The 9796-nt window shown below is 40.1% G+C and overlaps 1 protein-coding gene across 1 annotated transcript; it reads right to left on the bottom strand.

Moving 5' to 3' along the window:
• Window positions 1-1623: 1623 nt before the first annotated feature.
• On the bottom strand, window positions 1624-6689 carry pim3 (Pim-3 proto-oncogene, serine/threonine kinase). The gene is made up of 6 exons (XM_002932184.4): window positions 5908-6689; window positions 5694-5803; window positions 5548-5598; window positions 5028-5391; window positions 3806-3982; window positions 1624-3190 (listed from the first exon to the last, which is right to left on the bottom strand). Exons 1-6 carry the CDS (start codon window positions 5990-5992, stop codon window positions 3006-3008), a joined length of 972 nt encoding a protein of 323 aa, XP_002932230.2. The 5' UTR covers window positions 5993-6689; the 3' UTR covers window positions 1624-3005.
• Between the last annotated feature and the right edge of the window lie 3107 nt (window positions 6690-9796).

The raw sequence follows: 9796 nt of genomic DNA, 5'->3' as shown, positions 1-9796 counted from the left end.
TGTTAATACTACAACTTTTTTTCTTGGTGGCAAAACAATCACAACCGATTTCATGTTCAGAGGGAATCCAAATAAATAGCAAGCATGCAGGCAGGGATGGTTTCTAGATCAAACAACAGGACATTTGTTATATAGCTCTTCATCAAGTTAACAGCAAGGGGGAGAAGTGATTGTAAGTTTTTCTTGGAAAACTTGGACAACTCAAAAAAAAAAAAAAAAAAAAATACATTAGTAATATGACCCAGAACTAATGTGAAACTTGGATCTCTGTTTTGATATGTACAGTCTAAGTCACAATCAATAACAGTTAATAAGATTGAGAAAGAAAACTTAAGATTTATCTCACTGAAAGGTCCTGAAATAACATACCATTAGTGAAACACATTATTCAATGAAATACACAACCATTTATTGGCTCAGAATTTAAACACAAAATATACTATACCAAATGGAAAGGTATATCCCAATGTCACATGGCACCCTCTCTCCTTCCTAACACATTTCGCACACTAGGTGCTTCATCAGAGGAAGCACCTAGTGTGCGAAACGTGCTAAGAAGGAGAGAGGGTGCCATGAGGCATTGGGATGTACCTTTCCATTTGGTATAGTATGTTTTGTTTTTTTGAATTTTGTGTTTAAATTCTGAGCCAATAAATGGTTGTGTATTTCACTGAATAATGTGTTTCACTAATGGTATGTACAGCCTCAATAGTGCTATGGTCAACACAGCATTGTGATGACAGTTTCTCTTAGCAAGAAATTGCAGTGTTCAAAACATGGCCTTCTCAGTCTGCATCTAAATTCTATTCTTAGAAAATACTAGGGATCATTTACTAACACTGGGTTAGTAAATTTCTCAGAAATCTATACTTGACAGTACCACAATCAGTATGCATCTTGTTCCGACAAATGGTAAGGAGGAAGTACATTAACCCCCAGTTTAAAAAAAAAAAAAAAAAAATTATATGGTATAGTTAAAATGCTGCTTTTGCCATACATTTCAGTTTTGTTTGTCAGGGCACCATATGTACCATTAAAAAAAAAAAAAAAAAATATATATATATATATATATATATATATATATATATATAAATATATATATAAGAATTTTATTGCAACATTTATGGTTGGCTTAACTTAATAGGTTGTCACTGCAACAGCATTAAAGGGGACCTGTCACCCCAAGACATAACTCCAAATTATCTTGAGATGTGCAGTGACATCTATGTAGTGCTGAATGGAAAGCTAAAGTTATTGTCTGCCCCGCCTCTATGCCTAAGGCATAGAGGTGGGGCAAACAATATATGATTGACAGCTGGGATTTTTAAATGCCTTTATAATGGGTTTGGATGTGTTAATATAAAAATGAATTTGGGTTTCGTGTTTAATTTGAAAAGGACTTTTATTATACAGCTTTTCATGTCTGGGTGATAAGGTCCACTTTAAGTGCCCCCCCCATGGGACTCAAATTCAGTCTCTGATTTTGCTTATGAACCAAAATCCAGATTGTTTGTAAATACATATTTCACTATTAGTTTAGGAGTATACATTTTGGGTCACAAGTGACTCATTAACATATATAACATGCAATTCATTGGTTAAATGGACACACGGGAAACAAGGTTTTATATACAAAAAGTTTAATTGAAATACTTGTATAAAAAAATATGATCTCCATACATTTCATACTGTTAAATTGAAAAACAAAATGATACAAACTGCATAAATGCAGCCTGATCACAAAAACAGTTATTAAAATAAATTAATTGTGACTCTGCCACTCTTCCTCTTAGAGCCAATGCATGGAGACTGTATAATGCCAATAATTTAAAATCATTGTCAAACAGAACAAAGTTACAGTCCTGGCACCATACCAGACAAAGGAAAATGGGGAAAAAATGTCATCCCTTAAATTAGACTTTTTACAACAATTTTTCCATCTTAAAAAAAAACAAAAAAACAAAACTACAGCCATGGAATGCAGAAATAAAGTTACCTTTATCTGGGTGGAAAGGGAAGTAGTGATAGGGACTTTTAGGATGAATGGAGTGGGGAAACAAAAGGTGAAGCACAGTGCTGGAAAATATTCTAGACAAATAAATTAAAATAAATAGTGAGGAAAATCCTTGCCTAAATATTGCAATAAATAACAGTATAATACAAGTTTAAATACAGATATGGAAAAGGTCCTTGAATATTGCATTGATTGTGCATTTAAACATGCCCATACATACTTTAAGACTCTCAGGCTAACAGAATGAACAGGGCTTAAACCCCCAATAGTAAAGATGAAAATGCAGATTTTATATCACTACCAGAAGAAAAAGAAATAAATAAAAATAAATAAAAAAAGAAAATGTAGACAGTTTTCATGTTCACATTTCTGTACAGGTCACATGAAGGTTATTTTAGAGAGTCGGAAAGAAAAGTCAAAATATTAGTGTTTATGGATTTCCACCACATAAGAGCGGTAATTACTTCCAGTTGTTCAAGTGAGCATGAACAACTGAAACATCAGGAGCTGTTCCATCTAACATTTAAAAAGTTAGGCAAGCCCCTAAAATTATACAAATAATCTTTGGACATAAAACAGCTCAAAAAAAAAAAAAAAAAATTTCAAAATGATAAAGACATAAAAAGTCCCACTGAAGCAGCTTTCAAAAAAGGCACTCAAAGCAAATAAAATCTAGTCCAGGCTCTATGAGAGCAAACAGCATACTATGTAATCAAGAGGTCACTGTTTCTTCTTTATGTAAAATAAGGTCAATCTGACAGTGCTGGAGTACCAGCATATCCAAATAAATCTCATTCCAAGGAAGGAGCCTTTAAAAAGGTAAAAAAACAAAAAAAAACAAAACAAAAATAAAGGGTGAAAAGGTGAAAGTGGTAAGGTAGATCTGTATAAAATGTTCTAGCCAAAACAGCAAAGTTGAGTCCCCCCTTGTAATATTGGCAGCAGCACTGGTTTTCTGCTTAATCCCATTATATGCAATATTGCTTGAATTTTACAGACTCTCATTGCTTGAGCTTGTGCTTGATGCATCATTGTCAATTGTCCTTAGTCTTAAATCACAATCTTCAGATTTCACAAGGTCACATTTGCACATCCAAGGATGGTCAAAAATTTGCTCAAGTGTTGGTCTATCAGAAGGCCTCAGGGAAAGGCACCATTTGATAAGTTGCTGGCACTCTGCAAAAGAAACAAAAGTATTTCATTTTCAAGAGGCAACATATACTGTTTAAAATAACATCTGGGTATGCCTTTTTATTCTGAACAAGAACACAAGGGTACTGTGGCATCATTAATGCTTAGTAAAATTAGGCACAAATGCAGTGGCAGTAATGTATAGCCTATCCTCAACCATAATTCCAGTGGAATTGGGGTCACCAGGGGCGGGGGGGGGGATACACCAGACACAAAAGTGTATTTTGTGGCTTGGCATGAGATTGAATTGAACACTATTCTTTAGGTGCGATTAAAATGCTGGGATAGTAGAAGCAGGCCCCTTTGGAAACCCTGGAATAATAGGTGTAAATGTTAAATTTGGAACAGGGTGCAGAAGTAAGGCAGAAATACCAAATGCAACTAACTGACTGGTCAATCTCAGCAGCCCTGCAACTGCACTTGTGGTTGTAAGTACCCTTTACACTATATGGGCATAAGGTGTGATCCTACACTTAAGGATAGTTATTTTCTTTAACGAAAAAGGGCAACTCCCATTCAAATAAGTCATCACCAACACCGATTTAAGTAATTTAACAGAGCCTAAAAAGTGTTAAGTCATTAAAAAAAAAAAAAAATTACCTGCAGAGATCCTTCTTCTGAAATATAAGCGGACGCGGACAATCTCTTCATCTTGTTCAAAGGGAATATCTCCGCAAACCATGTCGTACAGAAGCACGCCCAGAGACCAAACGGTTGCTGATCTTCCATGATATCTGTGGTATCTGACCCATTCTGGTGGACTATAGACTCTGGTTCCTGAAAGCAGAGGATGAAATAAAAGGTTCAAACTGCGGGTCACCCGAGGTCAGCAAACAAAAGCTAGCTGTATGTAACCATAATAGACTGCCCCTCCCCCAATGAAGCAATGAACAACACTGTATGCATCAGCTGTTTACTAGCGCTGCTCCCTTTCAAGTACCACGTGGCGTCTGCAGCACTACTCCAAATATAGACACAAAAGGAGGGTATAAAGGGGGAAGGAAAGCAATCTCCCCACGCTGGCCTGTGCATAAGCTCTGGCATTGTTAGATCCTCCCCCTCCCCGAGCGGTGTGCAAATGCTAACAGCCAGATCCCTAGGCTCTCTGTTCCTTGGATACCAAACAAAACCTGGAATCTGTGAGGCGCATGGTCACGTGCCCCGAAGCTTCGTGTTTCACAACAAACAGATGTGAAGTGAGGCAGCCTGGGAGGCGGTCTATCCGCAGTCCCCACCCACAGGCAGAGCCCTCTCCCCCACACACCAACTCATTCAGCGCCATCAGCTCCTCTGCAGCTTTCCCGGCATTATGAGCGACACGCCTGGGAATATATTCACTTAAAGCAGCCCAGTAACGATACACCCCAACCTATAACTAGCAGCACGGATAATATAGCTTACTAGCGCAGCTTATTAACATCACTCATTTCGCATACTATTTTTATGGGTGTCTCCCCTCAGCATCAGACTTGCACGTCACAGGGAGAGACGGCTAAAGCCCCTACTGTTTGGTTTATCTAGGGGATGCTAAAGTACCACGGCTTAATACAAATGATACAATAGAAACACAGACTCTGTTATAACGATTGCGGCGTGGCAGCAGGTTGGAAACTCGCAGTGCGTCACTTGAGGGAATCGCCCACAGCGCTACACACCGGCCATGGGCGGGGCCTGGGTTGCGGGAAATCGTACAATGAATATTCACTAGCGCGCCTCTAGCCATGGCTGCATAACATCAAACTGGGCTCTGCCTGACAGGTTCATGTAAGGTCAGCCCGAAACATCCCCTCTAGTGAAAAAGCCCAGCCCATCTATTACATACCGTCAAAATCCGTGTACACCGTGTCCTTGAGAAGCGCCCCGGAGCCAAAATCGATCAGTTTTAGTTCCCCGTTCCTCAGATCCACCAGCAGGTTTTCGTCCTTAATGTCCCGGTGCACCACCCCGCAGCTATAGCAATGCCGCACCGCTTCCAACACCTGCCGGAAAAATCCCCGGGCTGTGTCCTCGTCCAGCGCGCCCTTCTCCGTTATGTAATCAAACAGATCTTTCACCGGCTCCGGTCTCTCCATAACTATGAGGAAGCCGTCGGCTCGCTCGTACCAGTCCAGCAGCTTGATTACCCCTCGGAAGCCGGTGCCCACCTTCTTCAGGAGCACGATCTCCAAAGGTACCATCACTCCGTTCTGAAAAGGAACAGGAGCACGTTAAGCAATAAAATAAGGATGAAGTCGCGGGAAAGCCTGCTCTGTATCATACTAACAGCTGGAGGGCGGCAGCTCTGCCATCCCTTGGAATAATGAGGAGGCTGTGAGCACATGCTTAGCCGGTATGGTACTTACCAGAGTGCCCCAGTCTGTCACTCTCTCCTTAGCTACGTGCTTCACAGCGACCTGGGGAGGAGACACAAAGCGATTCTTAGCAACATAGTAACGACATCTAAGGGCAACATCCCTCACTGATATTAGGGCGACCCCCAGTTCCTTACCGGCAGTCCATCTGCAATCCGGCTGCCTGAATACACGGTCCCGAAACCACCGCTGCCCAGAACCGAGCCAACCTGGTATACCTTCTCGAATGGCTCCTTCTCCACTTTCACTGCAAGACAAAACCGTGCCAGCGATTAGTACCACAGCTCAGCAGCCTCACTGCCCAGCACACACATCTCTAGCGCTTAGTAGCGGCAGAGCCCGAGTCCGTACCTGGCTGAAGGATTTTCACCGGCAGATGCTCCATGTTGCTTGGGTTGCAGATGTGAGCCAGTGATCCGAATTTAGAGAGCAGCATGTTCAATGAATCCTTCGGTAAAAAAAACGCAGTCTCCAATTAGTGTCTAATTATGGTGTCACCGATGGGAAGACAGTCGCTCCTCACGTATCTTTGCCGGTAGTTGTCTCGTTGTCGCTTTAATTAAAGAAAATCCACACGCACACAAACTAACCGGCGTGTGCCTCACCCAGACACATCCATGGAGATGGGAGAATCCACTCGTGACCAACACGATAAATAATACAACACAAATAAATTAGCTCGCGTAACCACACATCCGTCCCGTTGCAAAAACGACGATAAGTGCTAATAATAATAATTCAGCAGGCGAAATAAATCCAATGGGTTAGATGTGATTAGCGTAAATGATAAGCACCGGTGGCCACGCCGCCTTCTCCTGTTCTGAACTCAATATCTGACAGACCGTCCTCTTAACTCCCAATATTTTGGTTCTGCAACACGAGTAATATCCTTCCGCCAATACAACAAGGGAGGATGGGAAACACCTTTTGCACAAGAAAACCGATTCCACCCAACGCAGTCACCATATAAAACCGGGAGAGTCCTAGTGACTGCACCAGAAACTAAAAATGCCGGTTACGTCCAGTAACCGTCACAGCGAGCAGTTTGTTTCCAATGCGCACTTCTTTACTAGTAGTAACGAGACGCGTAGGCTTACACTGTGTCTGAAAATGTAGCAGCACTCTGTAACATTAGTAAGTGGAAGGTTTATTTACATATTTATGTGGCGCTGCGCTAGCCAATAGGGAGCACTATTTAGATTCCAATATCCAGCCGTCTCCAATGGCAGCGAGGCCTACTTGCATATGTATGAGGTGAAATAGGGGCGCTGGGCGGGAAATCCTAGGCGCGCTTTTTTTTTTTTTTTTTTTTCCTTTCCTCCCTCGCTCTCTCGCCTCCTTGTCTCACCGTGTACCCTTTTACCTGTCTTAGATTCTGGCCGCGTTAGGAAAGGTCAGTGGAGCTGAGTGAGACACTGCGTCTGAGAAAGGCATGCGAGGAGGAGGAGGAGGAGGGAGATGGCTGTGTCTCTCACTTACGAAGTGCGCCAGAATGTTATTTGCCCGATAAGCAAACAGCATGGTTTAGTAGCAGCCGCCTCCATCTTCATTGTATTGATTTAGTGGAGGCACAGAAACCCCCTTACTGTGGGTGCTTACGTCCAGCCATATTTGACTGTTTAATATATAGTTTAGGGTCTAGATTTTCTGTGCTAACAGGTACTGAGCCCACATGTAGTCCGTTGGAAGTGGAGATGGCTATTTAACGTAACCATGCTGCTCATGACGGCTTCCGTGCAAACGTAGGAATAAAATTGCAGTATAGGAGGCGCAGAGCCTGTGACTTAAGCGGTATAGGGGCCCTGTGGCTTTATATTTTTTTTACCAGTGTAGAGCCGTAGTGAAAGCTCTGAGAGCCTTGCTAAATGAAGTATGCCATTTTATGGCTTGAGCCAGGGGCGAGGAAGCATGCAGTTGTGCAAGCGACCGCTAGGGGCGGCATGCTGTAGGGAATACCCAGCGGCAACCGACAGCTCCCGTTGTACGCACAAATGAAATCTATTGAATGTCAGGGAGTACCGTTTTTTCCCAGCTGCTAAAATGTTTAGAGTATTTTGTTGGAGGGAATGTTGGTGAGGTCATTCGAGGATACGAAGTAATAGAAAGATGAATACACCGAGCGCTGCCTCTTGCGTTTGTAATGGCAACACGCAATGAAACCATTATTATACAAATGCAGAACCATTTTGTAGAAATTGAGGATTTGTAACAACGTTTTTATTTGTGGAACTGATATTTTTTAAAAAAAAAATAAATTAGACTAAGAAACCTTTGCTGCAGCAGTTTATTTGAACTGCATCCTGATTTTATTAGTACAACTCCCACACATGCTTCTGGCAACAATAAGCTTGGTGTATAAGCCCACACTTTCTAGTCCATCTCTTCTGGCACCCACAGAGCAGCAGCATAGGGGACTCAGTAAATACGTGTATTGTGAATATAGCTACAAGATATCCAGAACACTGTAATGTGTGTGATGCAGAGTTTGAACACTTAATATTTTATCTGTTCTATCACTGTAATATTACATATATTTACATTTTCACTATCCACATATTAGATGACATGCACAGGGCTAAAAACAGTAATTTTTATTTTTCAGACAGCACACCCTATAAGCATTAATAATTCAACAAAATATAATTTACTTATACCAATATAGGAGAGCATAAATGAGTATAAATCCTAAATTCATAACCGTTTTTGTCCCTGGCAGTGTGAGACCTAAATGATTTAGTTGTGTAGTTATGTCAGGGTACAGTGTGTCTGCAGCTGAATGTTATAATGTCTTGCTGGGAATGTTGAAACTCTTTGGTTCTAATGTTATTTTGTACAGATGTTTTGCAGATATATTCCGCCCATTTATTATATAGAATGATACATAGGTGACAAGTGTTTGCATAAATCCTTATGCAAGGCAACTTTGACACCGCAAGTAGACAGTTCCAATAGTGACAACAAATCTGCTGTGTCAAGGGAGGAGTATCACAAAATGACTTGATACTTGTAGTAAATAATGGAAGTGCTTAGTCTAACATGAAATTTTTAAAAAATTGAAGCCAGATTGCCATTTCAGCCTATGTAGATAGATTATGTAAAACAACACAAAGATTATGAGATGTTGATGTGTGTACATATTTAAGAAGAGCTATATCTGCATATGACACAAACTTATTGATTGATGTGTATCCTTTGTAACATGGTTTTATATTCTTGTTTTTAACACTTGCTGTAAAATGTATTGATGTAATGAACAGTATTATTCAGTGTGTGCATTCCACTTTACAAGAAATTGGACTCTGCATATTTAATTTAGCAGTTTATGGGTTTTTCAAATTTCGAGTTTGTGAATTTAAGTGTTTTTCTAAATAAAAAAAACTCATGCGTCAAATGCTTGTTTATTAATAAGGAAAAAAATATTTAATTCATTTTTCAACTTTACAAACTTGAAAAACTTGAAAAATTCAAATTTGAAAATATAACTTGACTTTGCCTAGGGCGATTACCATTGACTTCTATAGAAACTCTCAAACTTTTAGATGGTGGACTTACGTTTTGTGTTTTTTGCAATTAATAAAAAACAGACATTTGAATTTTTGAAACATAATTTAATGTTTTTTTGGTGCAAAAACTTGAATAATGGAACACAATCAAACTGCAACGTTGATAAATCTCCCCCTTTATGTTTAATACAGCACCAGAGAAGTTCTCAGATTCTAGTGAGGACCTGCCAGTAGTTTTAATGGAAACCACCTGTCACCCATGATGGCAGGTGAATTTTTGCTGAAATTTATGTGCGGTTTCTGGACAAAATCCACTTCAGGTGACAAGCAGTTTCTATTAGTATTAATGACAGGCTCCTCCACTCTGTTGTGCCATGAGCTTTAATGTTACGTAATTAGATTCATTAGCATATACACAAAGGATTTTTGTGTCGCATAAGCCCCTATTTGCTTACAGTGTCTTTTCAGAGCCCAATTCTGAAGGAACAGAAGGTCAGCTCAATTGTCATGCTGTTTGATGAAAGAAACTGTATGGTTAATTACACCTTATTAGCTACAGCTTAGTAACAGATGTTTTAGGTGCTCCATTTACATTTTTTAATTCAGAATGTATATTCTCAGTTTATTTAAGACATATCTATTTCATATTTTAATATTGTGAATGAGATCTTTTTTTTCCTAGAAATAAAAGGTCCTAGTTATTCTCTCCTAAAGAACTGAGTCTATTGGTTCCTCTC

Source organism: Xenopus tropicalis, chromosome 3 (genome assembly GCF_000004195.4).
Source record: "Xenopus tropicalis strain Nigerian chromosome 3, UCB_Xtro_10.0, whole genome shotgun sequence".
NCBI classification, from domain to species: Eukaryota; Metazoa; Chordata; class Amphibia; order Anura; family Pipidae; genus Xenopus; species Xenopus tropicalis.
The sequence above is the reverse complement of the archived record's forward strand: the minus strand, read 5'-3'. Positions and strand labels throughout refer to the sequence as shown.

Coding starts and splice junctions, on each gene's coding strand:
- pim3 (XM_002932184.4), bottom strand. CDS start 5,992: ATGCTGCTCTCTAAATTCGGATCACTGGCTCACATCTGCAACCCAAGC. Junction 5,392..5,547: donor TGACAGACTGGGGCACTCTG/GTAAGTACCATA, acceptor GTTCCTTTTCAG/AACGGAGTGATGGTACCTTT. Junction 3,983..5,027: donor GGTGTACACGGATTTTGACG/GTATGTAATAGA, acceptor CTCTGCTTTCAG/GAACCAGAGTCTATAGTCCA.